The following is a 27,156-nucleotide window of genomic DNA, read 5'->3' as shown; positions in this document are numbered from 1 at the left end:
GCTCCTCTTTCCTGTGTCCGTTTCAAGAACTAGTTGGCTTGTGGGTGAGCTATTGGCAAACTGAGAGGATCCCTGTTCTCCTTAGATTGCAGTTGCTAGGCGCAGAGACCCCCCCATTGCCCCCACTCTAAAAGCTGCCGGAAACTTCTGCGCGTTACATTTAAAATGCTAAGTAACCCTAGGAGTTTGTAAACTGGCTGCTCCCTTTCTCCAACCCACCGGAGTTGTCCCTTGTGGTCTAGAGTGAAATTTTCAGAAGTGCCTAGATCCCATTTTTGTATGTGACTTAGGAGCCCAGGTCTCACTGACTTTCAGTGCGATTTAAGATCCGAAGTGCCTGTCACTTTTGAAAATGGGCTTTTTTTTTCTTCAAATATCCCTTTTTCAGATGGTTTTTAAATATTGTGCAGATTTGGCACCTGAGAACAATCTCTTAGAACTGTGCAGTTCACTTCTCTGGGCATTTGAAGCAGCCACAACTCGAACCCTTAAGCAGGGTGCTTTTATCCATGTTCACCACTATTTCCTCTCCCCCTCGTGCTGTCTCCACTCCCTGGGCTGCCTGTGTGTTGATGGATAAGTTTATTTCACCAGGCTTCTTGCCATCCCTGTTGCACAAGGCCCAGTGACTAACCCTTGTGGTCATTCGGTCCAAGCACAGTGCTGACACAGGATTAAAGAAAGCCATGACAATGCAATTTCCTAGGAAACCAGGAGGATTGTTTTTTTCTTTAATGGCAAACTAATCCACATGTGACTGCTGTTCAGGGGTCCTTCACTATTGAAGGGAGCCGACTGCTACTTCCCGTCAGCACTAGAGCAGGTTAAATGTACTCCCAGCACAGCTGGGTATGGTACAAGCTTGTGCCACAGCGCTGCTGCATTTGCCCCTGTAGCGATGTATTTCCCCACTGCTCCATGGCTGGAAAGATGTGCTGTAATAGCTCCTGTGAGCCCAGTCATGGACCACGACCGCACTATGCAGAAAGCACTGAATGTTTTGTTTTGTAACCCTTCCATAAAGCATCTGAGCCTAACCCAGGTTTCCAGAGGCTGAAAGGGTACGTATCGAAGCCACTGGAACTCTGAGAAGTCGTTCAAAGTTGCACTGAAACAGTCATTTCACAGAATCGCTTTATTGTGCCATGAATAATGATCACTTGTCCTATAGGGGGGAGGCTAAAAAACGCCCCCCTTTTCCGTGCAGCTGCAAAATGCCACTTACGGCAGCAGGGATTTAAACTGATCCCCACTTAAAATGTAATGCAAAGCCTTCCTCTGAAAACCAATCTTTAATTAACAAACCAGCCCCTATTCTAAATCTAAATAATCCCTTTCCTTACAAAAATCAATTGGAAGTCAATACTGGCAGTGGAGTCCCAGGGACGAAGTCCAGGCAGCCCTGGGTTGAGCTCTCATTTGGCTGGGTAGCCTCTGGGCTAGAGGATGTCTAAACCGAGCAGCAATGTAGCCTCAACTCCTGCTGCTCCAGTTTCCTTTCCTGGGGCGGCAGGGTCACGCGAACCTTAGTGTACAGGATCCAAAGCACGCGCCCTCCAGGTGGGACGTTCCAATGGTCGTCATGCCTTCAGCGTAGAGAAATAGATACGTTTCCAGAGCTGTGCTCGCCAGGAAGGGAGCTCCATCTCCCTCACCTCCCAGTGGCGTGTCCTTCAGTGAGTCACTGGGAATAGAACTGGCCCAGCCAGCCAATGTGGAAAGTCTCATGCCAGTTGCTCACCTGCATCTGGCCCGTCCCACCGTCGCCTCTTGCCCCTTCACCATCAGCAGGTTGGCCCTGCAGGCTCATCAACCCGCTCCCACCATTCTCACCAGAGGTGCTAAGAGACAAGATGGCGTCCGGCGGCGATGCCGTCAGAGGGCAGGGAGTCGGATCACCTTGAACTCCGTCAGCAAAGCTACCGTGAGGAATGTCAGGTAGTAGAGGAGAAGGCAGACTCCATACCCTCGGCCCAGCTGGAAGCACTGAGCCGGCACTGATATGAAGGAAAACACCAGGCTCAGCCCCAGTGCTCCAGCTAGAATCCAGACCAGAAGACCATCCAGCTCCAGCTGAGAAGGGAAAGGCGAGAGTTAATTCTTGGTGCCACGTGGTTACTTCAGGGGTCAGTACATCAATACAGTGCATCAGCACTTTGGGTTTCTATACCACCAGCCAACCTTGTACAGCAAGGAGCCACCTGCCAGAAATAGGTTCCCTTCTGAGACTCCAAGAACAGGGGTTCCCAAAGTAAATCCTAAAAGGGCTAGGATAATCCTTGTCTCCAATGAGGGGCCCACCGCTCTATCTGACTCTAGATGTGGAAATGGTCTCTCCCTCCTCTCTCAGCTGTGTCTTCACCCACAGCTCCCACCGTAGAGCGATGGGTGTTCACCCCCAGCGTACAACTACACGGGGGGGAAAATTCAAAGCGACCATTTACCAGCCCAGAAGTGGAAGCTGTAACATGGACATTGGTTGTTTAAGCCAGTGCATCACCTAACCCTGCTCAGAGCAGATGAGTAAAAGCAAGACAAGCCAACTCTCCGGCGCACAGGAGGTGCATGAAGTCAGCGAGAGACAGCCCTACCTTTACCACCAGCTGGCCGCTTGTCATCTGCAGCAAACAGCCCAGTCCCACTCCCACCAGCATATCTGTGGCCAGGCTCAGGGAAAAAAAACCCTGCAGGAAATGGAACTAGCCACTAGGGGGCAAAAGTGGGCCAACAAACAGCTGGATTGTCTGGTGAGACATGGGCTTGACCAGTCTAACCTGGCGAAGGAGGGAAGGAAGAGACAGCTGAGACCTCTCCGCCCTGATTCCCTGGAGAAAGGGCTTGTTTCTCCACAAAGTCCTACAATCCAGGGCCTGCAAATGGCTCAGAGACCTGGCTACAGGCCGGCTGCACCCCAGCTCTCAGCTGCTACCATAATGGGGGACCCTACAACCACCTGAGAGATCAACTGAGCAGGAGTAAAAAGGGCACCTCTAGTGCTGGGTCCAGATGGCTCCTCCTGGGGTGCACATGTTCCTCCCCTGGGCAAATGGGCCTGGTTTTCCTTTCCTAGCCAGACTCCCTGATTGCAGGTGCTGAACGTGTATCTCTCAGCACAGCCGGGGGAAACCTAGGGCCGTGGTGCCAGGAACTCCTGGGGTCTAATCCTGCCCCTGGCACTAATTTGCCATGTGGCTTGGGCCAAGTCACAATCGCTTTCCTCCCCTCCACCCCCGTTTTCCCAACCGTGCAGTATGGCCACTGCTGCCTACCAGCCCTGGATCCTACGAGGGTTAACAGTCTGCCTGCCACACTGAAAACCTGAAGTTCTAAGTCCAACTTAATCTGTGATTTACGATTGGCTCGGCTTGTGACTATGTTGGGCAGGGATGGCGGGTGGGTCATTGCACTAAAAATCAAAGCTAAGCCCATGCTAACACCAGGCAGAGTCCATGTAAGTTTCCTTGGCACAGCTCTGCCAACATGCCTCAATCATACATCCCCAAGGCTTTTTCCTAACCTAGGCTTCACTCTGGAAACAGAGGGCTCGTGCATCCAGCCACCCTACCCACATCACACCTCCTGTGAGGGATCCTGGACCAACTGCAGTTGCATGGGACTTCTATACGTGTCAGCATGCAGAGCTACACACTCCTAAGAGACGAGTGTGGGGTCTGCACAAGTCCGTGATCCTGACCCCCTGTAGCTACACAGCTAGATGGAAAAAACAGGGAGTTGTGCCTAGGGATTTTCCTCTGCACAAGTTTACAAGTTTAATAACACCTAGCTTTTATCAGCACTCAAAGCGCTTTGCAAAGGAGGTCAGTATTGTTATCCCTGTTTTACAGATGGGGAAATAGAGGCACGGAGACTTGCCCAAAGTCACCCAGCAAGTCAGTGACAGAGCTGTGAACAGAACCCGGGATTCCTGCGGCCCGGTCCAGAGCTCTATCCACTAGGCCATGCTGCCTGATTTAGCAATTGCCCAGAGGAGCCTCAAGCTTGAAAGGATACTGAAGATGATGCCCCCAAAGCAAGCAGCAAAGGCCATGCGGGGGTATCCGTGCCGCGCCATGGTGAGGTCCGAGAAAGTGTCTGCAAAGGAAGAACAACAAACATCGTCTGCATGTGCCAGTGTTGCAGATGGCAACCTCTAAGCTCATGAGACCCAGCGTGAGGAAGGCTCAATCTCTACAGATGGGCTTCTTTTGAGGTGTCCCTAAGTGGGATTTGGATGCTGCATGAATGCTTTTGTGGTTGAGGACTGGCTCACTCCTCAGCCATGCAGTCCCAGCCATGCTGCACAGAGACACGGTGTGTATCCAAAGGTGCACTGGAAAAGTCCTGGGGGGAGATGCAGCCCTCACCTCCTGGTTTAGATGCAGGTTGCACCAGAAAACCATGACTCTCGTGCATGAGTTGGCACAGCCTGCTGGGAATGGAGCCCTGGCACCTCCATGGAGACAAGCAGAGGACACAGGCTAACAGCTCCTAAGTGGTCTGTAGCACTGGAAGCTGCTTCCCTGCCATAACCTCCTGCTGGAAATGCCACCACGTAGCTACCACCATCAAGAGCAGCGAGATCAATACAGTGGTAAAATCCTGGATTTCCCAATACATGGCAGCCTTCGTGCCTTGCAGCATATGTGCTATGGGGAATCAGTGGTAGCAATCGGTGGCGGGACTGAAGGGGACATCCTCTATTAAGGATGCCACGTGTGCAAAACAGCTGGTGGCTACTCTTGGTGTAACGGTGGCAATGGAAGCCACATAGATACTGCCACTGGGAGGCATGAATTCCAAGCTTAACCCACCACGTCCTCCAGCTGGAGATCAGAGAGGCGTGCGTCCTCCACCCACACCAGCTGCCAAGGTCACTGTGCCGGGGTTTGGATACAGCTGACTACACGCTGGACCCAGATTAAAGTCCCTGCTGCTTGGCCTGCCCCTGGCTCCAGAGCCAGCAAATGCTGCCCAGGACCGTCCAGCCTGTGCTGGGAAATCCGCCTCTCTGCCGCGCGCATGGATCCGCTCACCGCCGATGCTGTTCCCCCAGGCCAGCAGCGTCAGGCCCAGCACGGTGTTGCTCAGCTGGAAGACCACGCCTAAGGTCCGCAGGACGTTGACCACCTCTGTGGCGACTGCGTTAATCCACAGGGCGCTGGCCAAGAAACCCAGGAAGGCGAACACCTGCCAGGAGAGAGAGCAAGCGAGCGCAGGGCCACACTGAGATCAGTGCCTCCAGGCTGGGTGGAAGAGCCTCTGGGGCAGCTCTGTAATGTCCTCCTCACCCCAGCGCTGGGGCATGGCCTGGCTCCCTCCCTCTCTCAAGGGGCAGTTCACCAGCTAGCATTGCCTCACAGTGAGGCTGGGGTCCCTTCCCTGCCTGGCTTTCTCCACAGGCAGCCAGAACATGAGCCAGGCCTGTGGCTCTTCCCAGACATGGGCTGGGTGGAAGAGGGGCAGATGGGCTGGGGTGGGGTCCTCGTGGCCACAGAGCTGAAGGGTTGGGAGGGGCGGTGTCCCCCTCGGCCACAGAGCTGAAGGGTTGGGAGGGGCGGTGTCCCCCTCGGCCACAGAGCTGTCGGGCAGGGAGGGGCGGATGGAGGCTGTGATGCCAGGGGTCCTTACACAGTGATACTTGGGCGGCTCCTCGTTCTTTGTAGTGCAGAAGACAATAGCAGCCAGGAAAGCACCAATCAGGATTCCCAGGCCCCAGACTGGGAAGACCCCCTGGATTTTATACAGCCCATCTGCAGGGAGGGGGGGAGAGAGCCACAGTGAGGATCAGCACGTCTAGGTGCTGGGAAAGCCTAATGCCAACTGGGCAAGGTGGGCGCCAACTGCCCCTCGGAGCACAGAGGGACCCACCAGGGACCCATGGAAGGAAGCAGGGTCTCCATCCTCAGCTGCGCTCAAGGATGGGCTGCCAGGGGCCTCCAAGCCCCCGAACCTGTGTCTGGTCAGGATCCTTCGTACAAGTTAAATTAGCCTAAGAGCTTGTTCTGGCCCCTGAGGGGCAGTTCTGCTGGTGCGGACTCCCAGAGTCCAATGCACTCCGCACTCACCCCACCTCTTCCCCCAACACCACCTGCATGGGTGGGGTGGTCAGAGCGGTTGCAGCAAAGCCAAATCTACCAGCTGTAAAGCAGCTGAGGATTCCCCCAGCACTGAAATGCAGCCACCTCTGGGTGGGTGTGTGTGTGGGGGGGGAGGTACAGTGCTGATAGAAACAGTGCACAACTATACTGGATTAGGGACATCTTGGGCTAAAACCCCTCGTCTTGATTTTTTTTTTTTCCTACCCCGGCAAAGCAAACAGGGCCTCTGCTCTCCTGGCAGCCCCCAGCACAGTGCTCAGTTCCTCTAGCTCACCGCCGAGAACGGCCGAGCGGCGCCCAGCAGACGCTGGGACTCGAGAGGGAAATGAGCCCCACAGCCTGAGGATCAGTTGAGCAATGCCTCGACTTCCTGAGCGATCGCTCCAGCGGCCTTAGCGCCAGACACACGGTGCAGCTGCTGCACTTGCTCCCTTCGATTCCAGCTGCAAAGCCGGGCGAGCTGCACCGCCTACGGCTGTGGAATACCCACACGTGGGGCCAGGGCTCTGCCAAGGGGGTACTGCTGGGAGCACGCCAGGTTCTTACAGGCACCAGATTTCAGCGTGAGGATGCAGACCAAAGGGCTGGTGATCAGGTGCAGGCAGTTGAGCGGTCTTTTCCAGTTGTGGTCCTCCTGATCGGGATCCACCACGGGCACCGTGAGCAGCATCACGAACTCCACCGGCAGCTGGGAAGAGACCGCCCCCAAGGAGGCAGCTTACATGAGGTTGAACTTGCAGGTGGGCTTTAGAGAGCAGCCTTCTCCACGCGGACCCCAGCCTCGCAGAACTCCCTCTCTCCAAAGCCAGAGGTTTGGGGGGAGAGCTCTCGTGTGGCCCCCAGCAGATCCCCACAGAAACACCGGCCAATGTTTTCAAAGGCCGATCCCTGCCGGCCTGGTGCTGGCCTGTTCTCAGTGGGGGGAGGGGGACTCCCTTTTTGAAAACAGGCCATTTACAGAGGTGCCCAACCGTGGATTTGGGCTGCCTCCCTTTAGGTACCCAAGTTTCACTGTTTGGGCTGCGACTTCTGCGCTTGGCCTTCCCCTGCCTGGAGAGTTCTCTCGGCTAAGAGGAGTGTGAAGAGCTCACTGCAGCCCTGGGGGCCCCAGCCGGACTCCTGTGAGTGACCCGGACACTTCGCCGGTGGATGTGGGGTGAGGCCTTAGAAAGCGACTGGTGGAGTGGGAGCTGGGAGCCTTCACTTCTATCCCCAGTTCACATCCAGGCCAGCTCTGAGAGATTTGCCAACTGGACCAGCAACCCTACGTTCGTGTCCAGCAGCTACAGGGCACGCTGCTCCGGAGATGCATCGTAGCAGGCTCCTGACAGCTCAGCCAGATCGCTCAAGTGTCCAGCCTTCACGAGCAGCACTCTGAGAGGCTGGTCCCCTCCCTGTGCTGAAGGGAGACCTAGGATGATTCTCTATCCCCGTTGGGAGTGGGCTGGCAGAACGAGAGAGGGGACCTGTCTGTGTCAGCAGCAAGGATGTTCTGTTTCCTGGGGTGTCCCATGTCTACGGCACACCCCAGATTGCACCACAAGCCCAGCTTCCCGCCCCACACGCTAGAGGAGTCACAAGGGGCTGCGACCAAGGCACCTTGAAAACCTTGAGGAATCTCCAGTAGCAGGATTTCCTCCTCCACTTCCTGCGATCCAGAGGGTTCATGGAGTTGGTCAGGATCTGTAGAGTCCCCTCCTCGGAGGGGAGCAGGGGCCGGTATTCCTCCTCTGCAAGAGAGGCGCAAAGGCTGAGCTGGGCTGGGTTTCTTAAGCTTCACAGACTATAAGGACCCTGCTGGACCCTACGTCCCTGGGAGGCTCTTCTTCTCTCCAAAATTTGCCAAGGGGATTGGTGCGTGATCAGCCCCTTTTGGGGACATGGGTGTAGGTGCTCGTTCCTCAGCCCAGCTCTGGTCTAGGACGGCTCTGTCCTGACACGCAAGGAAAATCCATTCTCCCTGTTCACCAAGCCCCAGGCTTCCCACTGACTGAGCACAAGCATGGCCAACCGGGGAGCCACTGAAGTAGCACAGATGCTCACGGCCCACTCATGATGATGGAGGTGGACAATGCTGAGCATGTCCCGGTTGGCCCCTGCAGCCCCACCTGGCCAGGAAAAGACCTACCGTACTCCTCACTGTGAACGCTGGAGGAGAGGGAATCCTCATCTTCCGGGTCGGACGCACGATCTGGAGGAGATGAGAGAAGCACGGAGGTGGGTATGTTGAAGGAGCTCGAGAGCGTGAGTGGTTTGTGGGGACCCAAGAGGCCTGATGGGTTCCCTGCATGGCAGCTCCCTTACCTGGCTGTCCGGAGCCGGCAGGGGACAACCCTTCCCCACGCTGCCGCCTGTGAATCCAAGTGCAGATCACGACTGTCAGAACGTAGAAGATGTACAGCCCGAGGTAGCCTGGACAGAGAGGGGGAAATAGCTTCACTCTCAGCCTCCCCCGTCCACGCCGCCCCCCTCAGCCACAGGATCTCACCCTCCGCCAGCCACCCCTTTGCACTCCCCAAAAGCGCTCCCCCTGGTGGTGGCTATTGCCACTGGCTCCTCGCCCCCCCAGATCTGCCGGCCGGTGACTTACTCAGCGCCCCCGCCAGCGTGATCCTCCGGAAGTACAGCATCGTGAAGGTCAGGAACACGGCCACCATGTAGAAGATGGCATCCCTGAGGAACGGCCTGGAGGCCACCGTGAAGGGCTTGAGCAGGGCGATCCCACCAGCCACCACCGTGGTCACAAACACGCCTGCGCCTGTGAACACAAACGGGGCCCAGTCAGCACCGCTGGGCAGCTGGCAGGAAACCGTCTCCCTGGCACTGAGCCGCTGGCCACCTCCCGCTGCCCTGGCACGTCTGCGGGTGGGCAGCTGGCGAATGGAACACACCTGGCATCAAGCCCAGGGCAGAGGGACTGGGTTGCAAAGCCACCGCCGAGTTCCTGCTACCGCGGGGGACCAGAGCCCTCAGAGCAAGGAGCTCACAGGCACGCTGACCCTACAGCACCTCCTGCTGGCCACACCCTGCATCAGCACCAATGATTATCTCAGAGGAGGCCCCCCCCGGTCTACTGAAGAGTGGGGCTGGGGGGACAGAAGTCAGGACACCATGCCCACCACGTAAGGATAGTCTATGCCAAGATGCTGGGGGCGAGGGAGAGTTGGTTAGCAAGGCACCGTGCTGCAGGCTGGTGCTATGAAACCATCGGGCCTGGAACGGATCAAGGGAAAACACCCCCCAGGAAGGAAGCTGAGCCATGGGCAGTGAGGGAGGGAGGAGATATGCAGGGAGAGGGACTGACGAGCTGTGGCTGGGCCAGCTGGGGGGTCCTTGGGAGGGGGAGGTGCCGTTCCATACCAAAGAGAGCGCCGATAGCCAGCCCGGCAGTCCGGGGGTCGGAGAATGCCACCACAGCACTGAAGACATCGGGCGCGCCGTTCCCAAAGGCCAGGAAGGTGACGCCATGGAGAGGAGAACGTCAAGGAAGGGCTGACACTTCACTGTCTCCAATCTATTCCCCTCCCTCGCTCCCACCACGTGCAGACAAGCCCGCCCCGGGCCCACAGAAGCGCTGCTGCCTGCTCCAGCAATCCAGGCCCTTCCCGAGGAATTCCCACTGGGGGAGCACAGCTGAGAGCTAGTCTGATCTAGGGTGCAGCGCACTGGACTGGGAATCAGGAGCTCCAGGTTGCACTCCCCACGCTGTCACTGGCCTACTGGGTGACTTCTGTGCCTCCGTTACCCCTTCTGTAAAATGGGGATAATGCTGCGGTCCTCCGTTGGGAAATGTCTCTGCATGGAAGCTAGTGCAGGGGACCAGAGAGTGACACTACCACAGCGATCAGAGCCACACGGCCCCCAGCCTGGCTCTGCAACAGTGCATGAGAGTCTGGACAGCACCAACCTTGCTCTGCTTCCATTGAAGTCTAGGGCAAAACTCCCCGTGGCTTCACCAGGAGCAGAGTTAGTCAGACCAGCACTGAGGGCTTTTGCAAATCCCCTGCCCCCTTACGCCATCTCAGCTGTAGACCTCTGAACTCTTTGCAAAGGAGGGTGACTAGCAGCCAAGACCCCCTTGCACCTGGACTCATGGAGGCCACCCTCTTTTCCTGCCCCACTTTTACATACCAGCTCTTGGCTCAGAGGTTTGTCCTGGGGCTAGTAACTGGCTAGCCCAGGGCATGAAGGTTAATGTTCTAATGGGCTCCCTGCAAGCCATCATTTCCACGGCTTGGAAAACGTATCAAACAGCGCCTGGCTTTGGCCAGGTGGCCCCTTCTAGCACAGCCCTGCCACAAATGCCCCCCTCGCCCATAACTCAGCAGTGCCAGGGCTGGGTTCCCGCTCAGTCCGTTCTCGGCACGTTTCACTTCCTCAGGAGCTTCCTCCACGGTGGTGGTGTTGCTCTGTGTTTGAAGCTGGCCCTCACTGGCTTCCCCAGCCCGTGCCCCGGGAGATGGGGGAGCGGAAGGATACTGCTACGTTGTGGGCCAGTCTCAGATTGGTGGAGATCGCAGATAAGTTGGGGCAGAAGCTGGAGAGAGAGAAGACAAAAGCAGGTACAATCGAACGATTCACAAGTCTTGGAGCCAGCGCGGGGACAATCCAGTCTGCGTTTTAGCAGTGAGTAAATGCCAAGGCTTGGGCCTGGCAGGGGCTGGTGACCCAGTGAGGTGTAGACAAGGTGCTGTGGAAAGTTCCTGCACCTCACTGCATGGACTCCCCCACCCCCACCCCGCTACTCCAGTCCCACCCTCCCTCCACATCCAGCTCTGTCGATGCCCCTCAGTCCTAACCTGCAGCCCCCCTGCATCCTAAGTGCAAACCAACAGCCACGAGGGTCCTCCACAGAGCCCGTCAACCTCATTCGGTTTGTGACTTCTTAGATTAGGAGCCCCTGTCTCTGTAGGGGACTCCTGAGAGAGGAGTCAGACGCTGCCAGCAGAGCACGGATCTGCCATCCCTCTCTCACCGCAAAGGGGGCCGTGCCTGGGGAATGAGGGTTTGAGGCAGCTCTGGCCATTACGGCATCCAGGGCAGCGGTTGCAGGGAGTGTAACCACCCTGCTGGCCACTAGAACGTGCCAGTTTCTAGCTCTGCTCAGACCTTAACCTTGGCTGGACAGAGAACTGAAGCTGTCCTGGCCGGGGGGGTTCTCTGCCCGCAGCACCCTGCTCCCATGCGGGGGGAGGAACCGGGCCCAGCAGCTACTCACAACTTCTCAGCTGTCACTGCCAGGATGAGGAACAGATACAGCAGCCAGAGCCCCTGCAATAAGCCAACAGTGAATTAGCAAAGGGCAGGACAGGGGCAAAGATGAAACCCAGGGGCTTCTGGGTAACCCCCCCCCCCAAAAAAAAACAGCAGGAGAAAAAGGGGACGGGGATAAGCAGCTAATGTTGGGCCCTTAGCTGGACCCAGCCCCCAGCACTTCCGGAGCCTCTCCCTGCTCACCCCTGGGTGTCCATAGGGCGAGGGGCCAGGTCACCCCATGGTGTGTAATGCCCTGTCTGTCTGTAACACCGGCCAGCGGGTGAGTCACTTCCTCCCTCCAGCTCTCCCTTCACAACCCTCCCTGCAGGGCCTCCCCGGGGAGGATCCTTACATAGAGGGTCACCGCCAGCGGCAGCAGCCCCGAGGGGAAGAGGCAGAAGACCCCGTTCAGGTAGTTGAGGAAGCCGCTGTCCGTTTGGCAGTCTGGGGTGGTCCGGATGAAGTGGCACCACTCGGAGCTGTTCCGGGTCCGCACTTCCCAGCACTGCCAACAGAGGAGGAGTCACAGATCAAGCTCCCGCCGAAAGCCAGGGTGCAGCTGAGGCCTACCTGGAAAAGCCTCGGCCGCCTGGGCACTCTGAGCTGGTAGGTAAATGGCTGCAGGATGGTGTTTGTTGCCCCGTACCATTACCCTCATTAAGAGGCAGCATCGTCTAGTGGGTAGGGCACTGGTTTGCAGCTCAGGAGACCTGGGTTCTATTCCTGGCTCTGACTCTAACCTGCTCGGTGACTTTGGGCAAGTCACTGCTTTCTGGGCCTCGGTTTCCCCACCTGTAAAATGGGGATGATAAGAGTGGCTTCACTGGTCAAGTGCTTTGATTTCTAGGGCTGAAAAGTGCTCTCAAAGCACTCACTCATGTCACTTGTATGACAGTAGGCGCCAAGCAGCTGTGAGAGGGACTCCCTGCCCTGAGGAGCACACAATCTAAACTGCCAAGACAATGAGGGAAAGGAAACTGAGGCACAGAGAGGGGGGCGTGACTTCCCCAAGGTCACCCACCAGCACCATGACATAGCTGGCAATGTTACAGGTGCCCATCACCGTGGTATCTGACGAAGGCCTCAGTGACACTGCTCAAAGGGGGACCTGGAATTTTCCAGCCATGCTGCACCCCGGAAGTGGCAACTGCGTCACTGTTGTGGAGACGAGGCTCCAGCATTTGTCTAAGGCTGGCCAGAGCGTGTGGTGAAAACCCCACTTCTCCCATCCTGGCCGCTGCCTGTGGAGCTGCACCTCTGTGGAGAATTACAGGTCCCTTTTTGTCCGCTTTGGTTTGGCCTAGCTACAGCGAAGGCACAGCACGTGAGAACACCTCAGCGGCAGCAGGGATCGAACCTGGGCCCTCTGAATCTTAACGCAGGAGCCTCTGCTGCTGGTATGATTTATTATTTGTATTGTGGTAGTGCCTAGGTGCTGTCCCAGTCATGGATCAGGACTCCCTTGCACTAGGTGCTGTACAAACACAAGAAGGAAAGACAATCCCTCGGGGTGGGGGGAGGAGAGGGGACAGAGCACCACCCTGAGTGGGTGTTGGTGATATACACCAGAGAAAGGAACCAGGTCTGTAACTAGGCGAGGGGGGCAACTGAGCTGCAGTCAGGTTCCCTGACATTGTGGTGTTTTTAGGGCAGACTGCTCCTGATGAGAATTTTTCACCCTCAGAGCCCTTGTCTAGGTGAAGGAATTTCTTAAATTCTTCCAGCCCTGGCTTCATGGGACCATTTTACACTCATGCACGCGCTCTCTCTCTCTCTCTCTCTCTCAAGGACCGTTGTGCCAGCCAGAACACAGCAAGTGTCGCTGGGGCAGTGCTTTGGGTAGGGGCAGGGGGTGCTCCCCCCTCTTTGCACATCAGGGGAGAGTGTGCGCACGGGGAATGCTGGGGTGTGTTTGCCTAGCCAGGAGCATGCAATGCGCCAGTGGGATATGATGAGCGACTGAGGGGAAGCCAGGACGTTGACATTGTGACATGAGTGCAGCCTGCCTGGCTGCTGGGTTAGAAAGTCCTCAGCGGAGACAGGATCACCCAGGCAGAGCTGTGTTTACAGCCTGCATCCAGCCAGACATTCCAGCACAAAGATAAAGGTGACCAGGGGCGTTAACCTCCCAGCCTCATTATTCACCATTTAAATACAATGCCGGCATCGTTAATCATCTGATCCCAGCTGAGAAACACCTAGCTACTGTGCCCGGTTAGGCAGGTCCAGCACTGCCTGGCCTGACTGCATTCCCACACATGCGGGGAGCAGCCGGTCACAGATGGGTTTGATTGCTGCAGTCCTGACGACTGAGGGCAGAAACGAAGCCACCTGGTTCAGTCAGAATGGGGCAGAAGTGAGTCAGCACTGGCAGTCTGCTGTGAAGGGTAACACGTTGCTCTTACCTAGCTCCTCCCAGCAGTAGATCCCAAAGGTTAGGATCTTTATCCCCACTTTACAGATGGGAAAACTGATAGTTGGCCTCCCCTAGAAAATTAGATCAACCCAGCTACATTGCTTGGGGGAGGAGGGGGTTCACACCCCTGAGTGATGTAGTTACATTGACCCTGCCCCTCTTTCATTGACCTAGCTACTGCCTCCAGGGGAGGTGGATTAACTCCAGGGACCGGAGCACCCCTTCCTCCTGGGCAGGGAATATCTACACAGCTGTGCTGGAGCGTTTCAAATGTACACAAGGCCTGAGGCACAGAGAGGGGAACTGACTGAAGGTCACGCAGCAGGTCAGAGCCAGGAACAGAACCCAGGTCTCCCGCCTCCCAGCCCTCTATCCACTCAGCCACCCTGCAGCGAGGTCAACCCCGCTGGGCTTCGAACCCCCGGCTTTATTGTTTCAAACTTTATGTTTCGCCCTGTAAGCCATCCTCTATGGCTGTCTCGCACTGCATGAAGCTTGGTGTCTTTGGTATGAAAATGTCACTGCAGGGGGGAGTTGGGAAGACTAAAGCCAGTACACGCCCGGTCCAGTCCGCCTCAGGCCTGGCACCCCCAAGGAAGAGCTGCACAGATTTGTTTTCAGCCGCTGAGTTAGGCAGCTCTGGGGAGGGAAGGCGGCCTACCGTCAGTCAGTCCTGAGCTAGTGCTAGATGCTAACGAACTGAACCTAACGGGACAGCCCAGGCTAACTGTCAGAAGAGCTCAAGCTCCTAGGAACTCCCATAAGTTTGTGGATGCTGCTGGCATCCTTTCCAAGTCCTTCCTCCTCCGAGAGGCCAGGATGAATGCACAGCTCTCTCTCGCACGCGCTCTGCTCCGCAAGGACAGGTTCTGCTGGGGATCTTCACAAACAAGCCGGAGGCATCAGCCGTAAGGCGCTGGATGGGTTTCCAGCCATGTGCTGGGCCAGCAAAGCCCAGAGTTTGCAAAGCGCCATCCTGCAACAGCCCAGTTTTAAAAGGGGCAGCGGTCTTGCAAATCTGGAGAGCTAGACTTGGATCTGTGCTTTCCAGTGGCATAAAGCATCTGTCTCGGGCCTGACCCTGCCTTGGGATAAGAAACTTTAATCCCATCAGTCTGATTAGTCTTTCTTCCATGTTACCTCCCTAGAGCTTACCCCAGTGGGTGTTCTAGGCACCCTCAGCTATAGGAACTAATGCTCCATCCCCTCCAAAAGCAGCATGTAACCCCACCCTTTACAACTGCTTTTTATTACTTGCTAAAGGACCCCAGTTCTCCTCTCATGCTCATGGGGCTTTAGCAATTTCAGAGGATTCGCTCATGATTTATACCAGTAGCTGAGAGTGAAGAATCACGGGGGTTAGAGTTGATACTGTCCAATAGCAGGCAAGGCTCAGAGCCAAGATTAGAATACAGCTCTTTAGCTCCACAGCTAATATCTAACTCATGCCCTCCACACATGGCTCATGCCCCACGTCCTGCATCCACACACTCTCTAACTCACTGGGTCACAGCACCTCCCACAGTGTCTTATCGGTATAAAAAGTTATAAGAACCATAAAATATTGACGTTATGGGGATCACTTATTTCTTTCAAGCTGGCAGGATCTTTAAAGCGGCCTGGCTCAAATGAACTCAAATTTGGATCATTAATGCTACCCTGGATCCCACCCGAGCCAGCAATTTTCAAGACCATCCAAGTATGCAAGTGGATTTTAGCACATTTGGAAAAATCATGTGCTTGGCAGAACGCTAGTCTTAACACACATACACCACCCGCCCGATAACGAAGGAACAGGTCACTTCCGCTTAGCACCAGTTTCAGAGCAACTTCCTGACAAAAAACACATGGAAAGACTGTGGCAAAAGTCCCTGGCCTGCCAAACCAGCATAAAAAAAATACAGGATCAGCAAATTTCTGCAACTGCTAGCCTTGGAGCGGTGGGGTGGGGGGGAGAACATCCAGCCAAGGGAGGGGCTGGATTACTGCCGCCAGCACCAGCCAGCCTGGGGAATTCATAACCCTGTAATTCAGGGAGATGTTGTCCCACGATCAGGTCAATGATGGCTAACGCCAGAGCATTAATGTGCGGTTGGGAAGCAGTTGCATTGCTCCCCAGCAGCCTGTCTCAATCATTTCCTCTCTTAATGCTCTACTCAATGGCATAATATTACACTGCACTCTAACAAATCGGTAAATGGAACTTCTGCGTGGCTGGCTGCTCCCTGGGTCTGACATCGACCTGGTGACTCAGCGGGGGCCTGTGACCAAATCAAGCAGGACAGGTCCATGTGTTAATGAGCTTTGACCAGAGGCTGCTATTTCTTCCCTCCAGGCCTCTCGATAGGGGGACTGTGGGCAGGGGCAGGTCGCTCACCCTTCCTATCCTATCGCTCATTTATTTACTAGCATGAACACTGACCTCACTTCTCTTACTAATACAGATGTGACCCGTGCAGTGCCCAGTCAGTAGCCTGCCGGCTCGCTTGCCCATGGCAGCTTGTGGGTAGGTGCAGGCACAAATGCCATCCCCCCGTTTTGTCTTGGAACTGCAAATGCTGCGCTCACTTCCAGCTAAGCTCTCATGGTCTCTGCAAACCAAGTGCAGCACGGCTGCTGCTCCAGGATAATACCAGCTCTTCGCTGGTGCTTTCCACCAGTACGGCTCAGAGCACTGTACAAATAGGTCAGGTTGTAGTGCCCCAGTGAAGACCTGTAACAGTCCCACCCCTATGCTCTGCTGGAGCAATTCCCTCCTCTGGAGGAGCCACATTAGGTACCACAGGGAGGGCTGTATTAGCCACGCACTAGAAGTTATTCTCAACTGATGCCAATGTAGCACTGCTGATTTACACCAGTGGAGAATCTGGCCCCAGATCTTTAACATCCTGAGGAAGTTTTCTAGCACTTTTCTAGGGCTCTGTCAATCTGAACTGTCCCTGTACCCAAAGATCTCAGATACTTACATCTGCAGGCCTGTCCTGGTGCTGGGCATACCGGATGCCATCAGACTTGCTCCCGATTTCCAGCTGGGGGGGCATTCGGCTCCCAACACCCCGTGATCCAGCGTCGGCTCCCGAAGCACCAGCCCCGCAGCTCAGCGTCCAAAGCACCCCCAGAATGCAGGAAGCCCTCTGGCCCACAGGCCCCAGGGCCATCCCGATGCAGTGTCTGGGCTCTCCCCCTAAAGCCAGGCCCTGGGCTTACGGCACCTCAGCTTCTCTTCCTGGATCCGTCGCCTCCAACATCTGTTTCCTTGGGTGTCTAGGATGTTTGGTCAGTTTTGCAATTTCAGCCGTTGATGGAAACAGAGAAGTAACCCAGCGGCTAATGAATGTTTTTTTTACCGCCGCAATGCCTGGGATTCCTTTACACGCCGCTTCCCTTGCGGAGAGAAGAAGGCGAAGACACTAAAGTAGGCAGAGCTCCTTAACTCCACTCTCAGCATCCAGGCAGGAGCCAAAGATGAACAAATACAAGGAAGTTTTTTTTAAAAAAAAATACTACAGCGAAAGTAAACCAGGCAGAATGTCCTCCCCGTCGGCCCAGCACTGTCCTGCCCGCAGCATGGCAGGGAACGTGGCTGGCTCCTGTCTGACCAGCCCCAGGATCCTTCAAACCCCCCGGCCCATTCTGCAGGCGCAGAGGCCTGGGCCCTCCTGCACTTTGTGGCTGGGGCGGCGGAGTCGCAGCCCGGTTTCCCTGCACTGCCCCCTTCTCATCTGAAGTTGTGCAGCCCAGGGGAGGCAGGGGTGACCGGGCCGGGGGTTTATATCCAGGCCGCAGGACGGCAAAGGGAAATCTGGTCCCCCCAGCTGGAAAGGTGTCACCGAAGCCTGTGGACTTTTCTTCCTCCCCGGGGCTTGCAAAACGGCCGCCTCAGCAGCACGCCGGGGAGCAAACAAGGCTGCGGGGGGGCCCGGCGGGGCTGTCAGCGGTGACCCCGGGCGCCCGCGCGGCGGGACAGAACTTGGACATTGCAAAAGCTGAACCGGGCCACCCCTGAGCTCACCGGCTCTGGACCCTGAGCCGCGGCGCCGGGGCAGCTCGGGCGCGGTTAATCCGGGCCATAAACTTTCCAAATACGAACCCCCCGGGCCGGGGCCCGAGCGAACCTCCTTCCCCGCAGCCAGATCCGGGCTGAATTGCGATGCTCGCCCGCTGGCTTCCTGCACGGGGCCGGGCTAACGCGTGGCCGGGCTGCCGAGCCCCTCCGCCTCCTCCCTCTTCAGACACGGACAGGGCCAGCCTCTCTTAAAGGGCCAGGCTCCCCTTTCCTCCCGCTGCCCCCCACCCCCACAGATCTCCACACAAACTTCGAACAGAAATGGGTGGGGGGGGGGTCATGCCTCTGGAGTTTAATAACTTTCCTCTTTACGCCTCCCCCTACTCCTCTAACAATAATCACCTCAGCCATCTCAGCCTGCTTTACAAAGGTGGGTCAATAGCAACACCCTCCTCCTTCTTAGGGGGAAACTGAGGCACGGAGCAGGGCACTGATGACAGCAGGTAGGCAGCCAGTGACAGAGCTAGGGATGGCATCTGAGCTGACTGGAGATGGACGGGGAACGGTTTCCCCATTCGGTTACGTTTTTGAGATTTTGGACGTTTTTCCCATCCCAATGTGGGATGAAATATCTAAATTTTGAAATATCAGAGGGGGAGCCGTGTTAGGCTGGAGCTGTAAAAAGCGACACAGAGTCCTGGGGCACCTTATAGACTAACAGACGTATTGGAGCATGAGGTTTCGCGGGTGAATCCCCACTTCGTCAGACGCGTGCTCCAATACGTCTGTCAGTCTATAAGGTGCCCCGGGACTCTTTGTCGTTTTTTACTAAATTTTGAAAATGTTCATAGACTGAAAATCCCTCCAAAAGTTGGTTCAGGTCAATCCAAAACTTTTGTTTTGATTTCAACCATTTTTGTTTGTTTATTTGTCTGAAAGTCCTATAATGTCGTTTACTTTTTGAATCTGAAAGTTGTTTCAAACTAGAAAACTGAACATTTTCATGTAGAACATGTTGAAAACGGGACATTCCACTGATTTTGAAGCTTTTTATTTTTCAAACATTCTTCAAGTTGAGAAATGTGTCAGCACTGACCATTGCCTACGAAAAGTTTTGGCAAACTGGCTTTGCCAATGAAAAATTCCCAACGGGCTCTAGCCCTGAGCTTGCAAATGGCCAGTGCTCATGGGAGTAGTTAACACACGTGCGGGACTGGGGCCTATACCAGACTGTATTTTGTTTAGGGTGACCAGATGTCCTGATTTTATAGGGACAGTCCCAATTTTGGGGTCTTTTTCTTATATAGACACCCTCCACCCTGTCCCGATTTTTCACATTTGCTATCTGGTCACCCTAATTTTAATGAAACCTTACAATAAACAGAACCTGACCCTAAGGGACTCATAGTGAAACTCCTTTGTAAGGAAGTTAGAAATAAAAACCCAGGCTTGCTTCATTGCACTGCAAGAAGCACATTGCAGCTCTGCTTTGAGGGAAGCCGTGTAGGGAAAGTCCTGGCAACGCTGCCCCTGCAGATGAGCCAGGAGGGCTTGCGTTTGAAAGCTACATAGCCAAGACCAAGCTCCAGTCAAACCCTCGAGAGGCCAGGCTTTATTAGCCCGATCATGGCAGTCCAGTTAGGCCCCGTCTCCAGAACGGCGTTTAACTGCGTTGCATCCAGGATCCGTTCTTGTTGCTGTGACAGCAGAAGGGGGCCTAGGAGGACTCCACCATAGCACACGGTAGGACAGTTATACTGGAGCGCCTGAAATCCAGGAGGCCTCAGGCCATCCCAGCTTGCCCAAGCATGGTGGATGGCTGCCTCTACATGTGTATGCACCAGTATGTGCCGTACAGAGTCCTGTATCCAACGAAAGCTCATGCTCCAAAACATCTGTTAGTCTGTAAGGTGCCACAGGACTCTTTGCTGCTTTTACAGATCCACTAACACGGCTCCCCCTCTGATACTATATGCAGTACATTCCCCATATTAATTATTATTTGTAGGAGTGCCAGTGCCGGACCCATTGTGCTAGGTGCTGCACATAGCTATAGATCAATCCAGCTTTATAGAGATATACAAGGGGGGAGGGATAGCTCAGTGGTTTGAGCATTGGCCTGCTAAACCCAGGGCTGTGAGCTCAATCCTTGAGGATTTAGGGATCTGGGGCAAAAATCTGTCAGGGATGGTACTTGGTCCTGCTGTGAAGGCAGAGGACTGGACTCAATGACCTTTCAAAGTCCCTTCCAGCTCTATGAGATAGGTACAAGGGACTGCTAAGCTGTGGAGTATGCGTGGTGTTCGGGAGCCACTCTAGGCACAATGTGCTTGAACGAGATCCTCTTTCTTCGGCGATGCAGTTCCCATGCTTCTGCATAACAGAACGGGGGCTTCGGCAGCACATTTCCCGGCTGGGAAACTAAACCACCGTTCCCAAGACCCCAGGATGAAACAGGAAGAAAGACTCAGCGCGTCTCATTGAAATGCCCTCAAGAGGCACCTTACAGACTGCCTAAAAATGCATCACTCCAGTTGGCAGCCAAGCACTTCCGTAATCCGCACCCTTGTCATGCCAATGAAGTTATTGACACTGAAAACTGTAGAGCCCTTCTGTGAGTCAGCCCTGGCTCCCATGCTGCTGGCCGAGCTGTACACGCCTTTCTCCCTCGGGCCAGTTTCCTGATCTCCACCATGCTTCAGCTCCTGGAATTTTCACTTGGCTTGCTTTGCTCTGCCTCCCTGAACTCCAGAGGGTGGGGCTGTCAGTGGCGGGACAGCCTGTCTGAACTCGAGGGGGAGACGGTGTTGTGATTAGGTGCTGCCGTCCCCTCGTCACTAATTCATACCTCTCCCTATCCCCCTCCACCCTTCACACAATGTCCTAGTTTTCACAGGTCTGGGGGACATGGAAAATGCCCAGAATTACTCCAGATACAATGCAGCATAGTCTCCTGGTACTGCAGCCCCTCACTCCTTCCTGCATCCAGGTCTGGGTTGGGCAGCCCGTTCCTTTGCCTGCCAAGGGCAGTAAAATGCTAAACGATAAGACCCCAAACCCTACTGTGACCCCTAACCTGAGCAGTCACCTGGGGCTAGGATTCCCAATGACTCAGGTGTACAACAGTGCAAGCAATCTGTGGGCACCCGTTGCTACATGCCTAATTTGCAAGCACAATTACTGTGACTGGACGTGCAAATCGGATCATTTCACAGGCTTCTGATTATTTGTGCCTCCAATTTGCAAACTGCTTAGGAACACAGGGCTGGAAGGGGCCTCCCTGGGTCATCAAATCCAGTCTCCTGCTAGCACAGGCAACCCCATCATGGGCTCAGGCTTGATAGCTGCATATGCAAATGAGGCCGGTCACGGCAGACACGTTCTGCATCTGGGGTTCCATGCCTTATGGGACAGGGCGTCGGTTAAGCCTTAGGGGGGCAAGAAGACCCTGCATCCAGGAGGATGGTGTGAGCCCAGGCTTAGAAAACGGTGGTGGTCGCAGGGAGTTAGCAACGGGATGGAGCATTGTCACTTTAAAGGCCTGGGATGGGGAGCCCTGTAGTGCAGGCTGGGAGCAGGGCTCCCCCGCCTTCCAGCCAGCCGGGAGAGGTTTTCAGAAGGCTTGTACCATATATGCCAGCTTCCCTCTGGAAAGAATGCACAGGGACAGAGGGAGGAAGGCTGAGCCAGGAGGCTGGGCTGCTGCCGAGCAGGAGAATGGGGTCCATGGAAGACAGGAGCGTTGGTGACGGGTGTGAACTCTGGCGCTGCTATGGTGGACTTCGCGTTTGGGACCCTGAGGATTATTTTGAATTACTTTGGGCTCCTGACCTGAGAGAGGGCCCTGAGAGAGCCTATACAGCGCTCCCAGGGATCCCCGGAGAGATGGGCAGAGGGAGGGCCACAAGGGTGTGCCTGGCAAATGGCCACTCTGTAACGCCTACGTTTTAAAATCTGGCTCTGGACGAGCTGTCCTGGCTTCTGACGGACAGACAATGTCACCATCTATTACACTTTAGCAATAGCTGGATAGCTTGGCTCGAAGCGTGGGGGGGTGCGTGGGGTGGCTCTGAATCCACCAGTGCACATCACAGCTTACAGAGACTTTGCCTGTCTACATGAGGGTTTGTATCACTGTAGCTACACTGGAGCAGCTGTAAATGGGACACTGCCTGGCTGATTGTGTGAACCGCGACCCCTTTGACTATCACACAGCTAGCAATCCAAAGGCACATCCCTCCCATGTTCCGCTCTTCCAACTTCCCCAATGTGCTTCCAACTTCAGCACAGGTTCTGCTTTTCCAACTGCCCCAGTAACGCTGTGTCTGCAAACCTCAGGGGTGCTGAACTGAGTCTCCGTGACAGTCACATGCAGGATACACACGCACCGGGAGCAGTCACCAGATGGGGGCCTCCACCAATTGGTTAAACCCGCACTCGTGCCCCACTCAACCCATCATGTGAGATTCTTCCCTGAGGACAGTACATAGAGCTTCTCCAGATCCTTCCGGGACAATCTGGGATGATCCCAACATTGGGTCTGAAGTTCTTATGAACCAAGATTGCCAGAGAAGGAAGCATTTTCTAGCAGTTAGAGCAGGGGACAGGAAGTCAGTTCCCTTCCTAGCTCTGGGGAGCAGCAGCAACCCCAAGGGATTGGAACAAAGCTTAAGGGCCTGGTGATGACAAGGGACCATCACTGACTGTGTCTTCAGCCCCTCCATAGAGCAAATGGGTGGAGCTGGGGCAGAGGCGCTGGTAGCTAATTGTTAATGACTATTATTGATGTCAGGCCTATAGGCCCCAGTTACAATTGTGCTAGGTGCTGTACAGACACAGGACAAAAAGACAGCTCACCTGGAGAGTCCCTGGTGTCTGCATAGGTATCCACACAGCCATCCCTAATGCCTTCTCCTGTCATGCACTAGGCTCAGCATACATTCTGGGATGGTTGTGCATGAAAGGTCACAACCCAAGCCCTGCTTGTTGTTCTACTCTGCTTCATGGACTACACTCATCCCCATGATGGCTGAACCCCCGGAGAACATGCTATCAGGATATTACACATCGGGCTGCTAGGCCATGCTGAACAAACAGGAGGGCCTGGGACAATGCCTGTCGAGACCTTGGCTTTAGAATGGTCCATAGCAAGTATTGGACCCAGCCAGCTACCTCCTGTTCAGGGGGAGAGGGTGGCGTGTTCTTTATGAGCTGGTTCACCCCAAATGGCACCTTCTTTTTCTTCCACATTACAAGGCAGAAAGTCTTGCCAAGGGCACTAGTTCATGGATCTTCCAGCAGGAGGCGCTGCTGTCATCTCTGGCCCTGCCCTGCCCAAACAAACCTAAACCATCTTGCATCTCCAGCCTGCCCTGCTCCCACCTCCCCAGGCTGGGAAGAAGATCGTCCACCACAATTGATTCTCCTGCATTGCCAGCGTGAGGCCAAGTCGTTGTGCTTGGCTTTGATTTTGTGCTTCCTGCTTCCTCCCCCTCCCAGTGCTCATGGGACAACACTGATCAGATAAGAGACCTCTCAGGCCGCCAAGGGAGCTGATAATGGGAAAACAGAAGCCTGGCTGTTGGCGACATAAGAGCCTTAAGAGCTTAAAGGGTCAATTTCCCACCTTGTTAAATTGCCCACTAAAATCACATGCCTTTAAGGGGGAAAAAATATGCTTTTAACTGAGCAAAGAATGAACCCAGCCACCCTGGGGCACTGGGTTTGTTGTGTTCAGGAAAGTTACAAATGCCTTTGCCGTACAGAACAAGCCTCCTTGAGAGCTCAGAACTGCAAAAATGTGGCCTGGTGCCCATCAGAGAGAGCTCACAGCAGGATCTCCAACCGCTGATGTGATTTCAAAGCAACACTCTTTGCTCCATGCCAAGGGCATCACAATGCAATGTCAGGAAAGCTTTCTCCATGCTGTGCAGTTCTCACCCCGGGCAGGGCCGGCTCCAGGCACCAGTAGGGGAAGCACATGCCTGGGGCGGCATATGCTAAGGGGCAGCAGTCTGTCCATTCTTGGGGCGGCACAGTGCGGGTATAGTCCAAGTGGCTTTTTTCTTTTTTTTTTTGCTTGGAGTGGCAAAAATGAACTCACCCTTTTGAGCAATATTTCCTGCTCATGGGCAGCTGGACACACTCAGGACACCTGGTTCTGTTGCCCCGACACAGGCAATTTGCCCCTCTCTGGGCCTGTCTGTTTCCCCTCCCACCCGCCGTCTGACTTGTCTCTTTAGACTGTAAGCGCTCCGGGGCAGGGACTGTCCCTTGCTGTATGCTTGCCCAGCACCATGGGATCTCTGTTTTAAATGGGGCCTTTGGGAGCTTCTAGAATAGCAATAACAAATACGAATAAGGCTCATTAAAAATAGGCTGGCAGGCCTGAGGGGGCACGATATGACTTAGGAGCCTGAGGATAACTAGAGTTGAACTAGAACAGTGATTCTCAACCAGGGGTCCACAGAGTCTTCCAGGGGTACATCAACTCATCTAGAGATTTGCCTAGTTTTACAACAGGCTACAGAAAAAGCACTAGCGAAGTCAGTACAAACTAAAACTTTATACAGACAATGGCTTGTTTATACGGCTCTGTATTGAAATGTAAGTACAATAGTTATATTTCAATTTTATAATTACTATTTTACAGTATTTCTGTGTGCTGTCCCAGCTCTGCTTGTGTTAATTTAGTACCTTAAGGCGTTTTTTATTACTTTATATTAACTTTATTTTAAAACTTTGCTATGTGGTAATAAGGAAAGCCCATGTTTCAAATATTAGTTAGTGGTTAGGATTAGAAGCAGAGTCTGCATTTTTGTTGCTTGGCAACCATATCTTTAAGAAAGTTAGGAGTAATTCCAGCTGCTGCATTTCTGAAAGGCTAAAATAATTAATTTACGGGATTTATTTAAAGTAACGTTTTTAACTTTGTTTTCTCTTGGGTGGTTGTTTTGTTCAGTTTTAAATTGCTTTATGTTTGGGAGGTTTTTGTAAAAACTATAAAACTTTAAACTTTTAAAACAGAGAGAGCAGAAGTGGGGAGAGGTGGGAGAGCTGAGTCAAGAGAGATTGACTGTTTTAAGGTATGTTAAAATACAGGCAGCAGCCACGAGTTTAGCAAACTGAGGAAAGATAGGAAGGAAAACTTACCCGGTATGTAGAAATATTTGAGGAAGAAGGGTCTATTTTTAGGTCTGAATGTGGATTCTGTGGGTCAAAGCAGCTTGGAACTCGCACCCCGGGTTTGTATAGTAATAGTGAGGCTGTGACACTTTTGTATTTTTGTGTCTGACTTTGTAAGCGAGTCGTTTTTAAGTGAGGTGAAGCGGGGGGAAGGCAAATCAGACTCCTGAAACGGGGACAGCCATCTACGAAGGCTGAGAGCCACTGAACTACAAGGTTAGGAGAGCTGAGCAAGGTCTTAAAGGGCCAGTGTACTTCCAAGGGACTGCCTGAGACCAGGGATCAGAGGGGTAGCCGTGTTAGTCTGGTTCTGTAGAAGCAGCAAAGAATCCTGTGGCACCTTATAGACTAACAGATGTTTTGCAGCATGAGCTTTCGTGGATGCAAGCTTGCATCCGAAGAAGTGGGTATTCACCCACGAAAGCTCATGCTGCAAAACGTCTGTTAGTCTATAAGGTGCCACAGGATTCTTTGCTGCTTGCTGAGACCAGGGAGAGAGGCTGAGAACCCATGTGCCCTCTTTGGCTTCTCTCACAAAAGCCTGACATTTCTTGTTTTTTTTAATTAAATAATTGGAGATATACCCATCTCCTAGAACTGGAAGGGACCTCAAAAGGTCATCGAGTCCAGCGCCCTGCCTTCATTAGCAGGACCAAATACTGATTTTTGCCCCAGATCCCTAAGTGGCCCCCGCAAGGATTGAACTCACAACCCTGGATTTAGCAGGCCAATGCTCAAACCACTTTCTTTCTCAAGTGCCCATACTGAGGGCAGCTGCATGGGGAGAGATGCAGCTCTCAGACAACCAGGTCCCGAACGACTGAGGGCTTTAAAACCATTCCCCTTGGAAACATACTGGACCCAGTGCAGATCCCAGAGCCAACACATGCTGGAGTGGGTGGTGTTTGTACTGAGTCCATCCAGCAGAGGGCCCTGGAAACCACATCTCAGGTGCACCTGAGTCAGTGAAGGTCGCAAGTGACTCTCTGTTGCTTTTTACAGATCCAGACTAACCCGGCTACCCCTCTGATAGCTGAAGCACCAGGCGTCTCCCCCAAGTGGATACAGTCTCTGCATGTTTTTTGTTACAGCTGGCAGGGCTGGTTCAAGCAAATCTCAGGCACTCTTCAAACCACGCAATCGCACTGTAGTGGCAGGAGCCAAGATCGAGCATGGGGTAAAACGCAGCCCTATTAAAGTCAAGGACAAAACTCCCTCTGGTTTTTCCAGGATTTCATGCACTGTGCCACCCTCCCTGCCCAAACTGCTCTGCCAGGGCTGCTTGGCGTGCTCGGTTCATATCACCTGGACCCTCCGTGGTATTACCCCCATCAGCACAAAGCAGCCTGTACGCCAGGCCTTGTAGCACTGGAGCTAGGTAATAAAACAGCTTATTCCCTGGTGCATGAATCTCTCACTGCCTGTGGGCCATCTTGTGGCTGACCTGGCTCTCACCTGCGTGGCTGCACTGCATCCCTGCCCAGTCGGGACCTTTCGGACCCACTCACATGCATCCTTACACCATGCCCCTCTTACCCAGTGAGATGTTCCCGATTGCTCAGGGGCTGGGAGACTGGACTGGCTTTAACCGTCACAGAATCTTGAAAGAAGCCAAGAACCAACCCTGATGACAAGGAACGGCCCATCTGTGGGACAGCCTTGCCCCTCTGTCCCTGGCAACTCAACTCTGCCACTGGCTTCTCCCTGTTCGGCCTGCTCTACTGCCAACCCCCAATGTTCAAAAATCATGTGTGGGGCTCACCAACAGTCCTGAGATTGGCTTTAAAATCATGAGATTATGTACAAATACTAGATTTGCTGTTCTCTTTATTCCCTTCTGCTCTTTGAGCCCAGAGGGGGCACTGGGGTTCAGGGGGGGAACGCCCAATAGGCTGGGAAAGTCTGTGCCTCCCCAAACAGCCCACATGACCCCACCCGTGCTCCTCCCCAAATCCCCCTCCTGCTTGCCCTGTCCCCCTTGGTCCCAGCCCAGCCAGGCTGCTCCTCTTCAGTGGGGCTGGAGCTGCCGGGACTTGGGGCAGCTGGGGCCGCCCAGCACTGAGGGGAGGATGGGGGCTGGGGCCATGCCGCATGGTGCTCGGGGTTGGGGCTGGAGACACTGGGACTGGGGGAGTCAGGGGGAGCCATGCGCTGCCTGATCTGCGCTTGGGGGCCGGGAGGACCACATGTTACCC

General features: G+C 54.3%; 1 protein-coding gene across 1 annotated transcript; it reads right to left on the bottom strand.

The window, feature by feature from the left end:
* Window positions 1-47: 47 nt before the first annotated feature.
* SLC8B1 (solute carrier family 8 member B1) lies at window positions 48-18,002 on the bottom strand. Its single transcript, XM_039504564.1, has 15 exons — window positions 16,737-18,002; window positions 11,707-11,859; window positions 11,317-11,369; window positions 10,578-10,635; window positions 9,459-9,564; window positions 8,689-8,856; window positions 8,403-8,510; window positions 8,227-8,289; window positions 7,698-7,828; window positions 6,645-6,786; window positions 5,629-5,750; window positions 5,034-5,187; window positions 4,012-4,092; window positions 2,592-2,656; window positions 48-2,073 (listed from the first exon to the last, which is right to left on the bottom strand). The coding sequence occupies exons 1-15, from the start codon at window positions 16,926-16,928 to the stop codon at window positions 1,876-1,878; spliced, it is 1,794 nt and encodes a 597-aa protein (XP_039360498.1). The 5' UTR covers window positions 16,929-18,002; the 3' UTR covers window positions 48-1,875.
* Between the last annotated feature and the right edge of the window lie 9,154 nt (window positions 18,003-27,156).

The sequence above is a fragment of the Mauremys reevesii genome, linkage group 18, assembly GCF_016161935.1.
Source record: "Mauremys reevesii isolate NIE-2019 linkage group 18, ASM1616193v1, whole genome shotgun sequence".
NCBI lineage: Eukaryota > Metazoa > Chordata > Testudines > Geoemydidae > Mauremys > Mauremys reevesii.
Note: the sequence above shows the minus strand (reverse complement) of the source record. Positions and strands in the feature narration are given on the sequence as shown.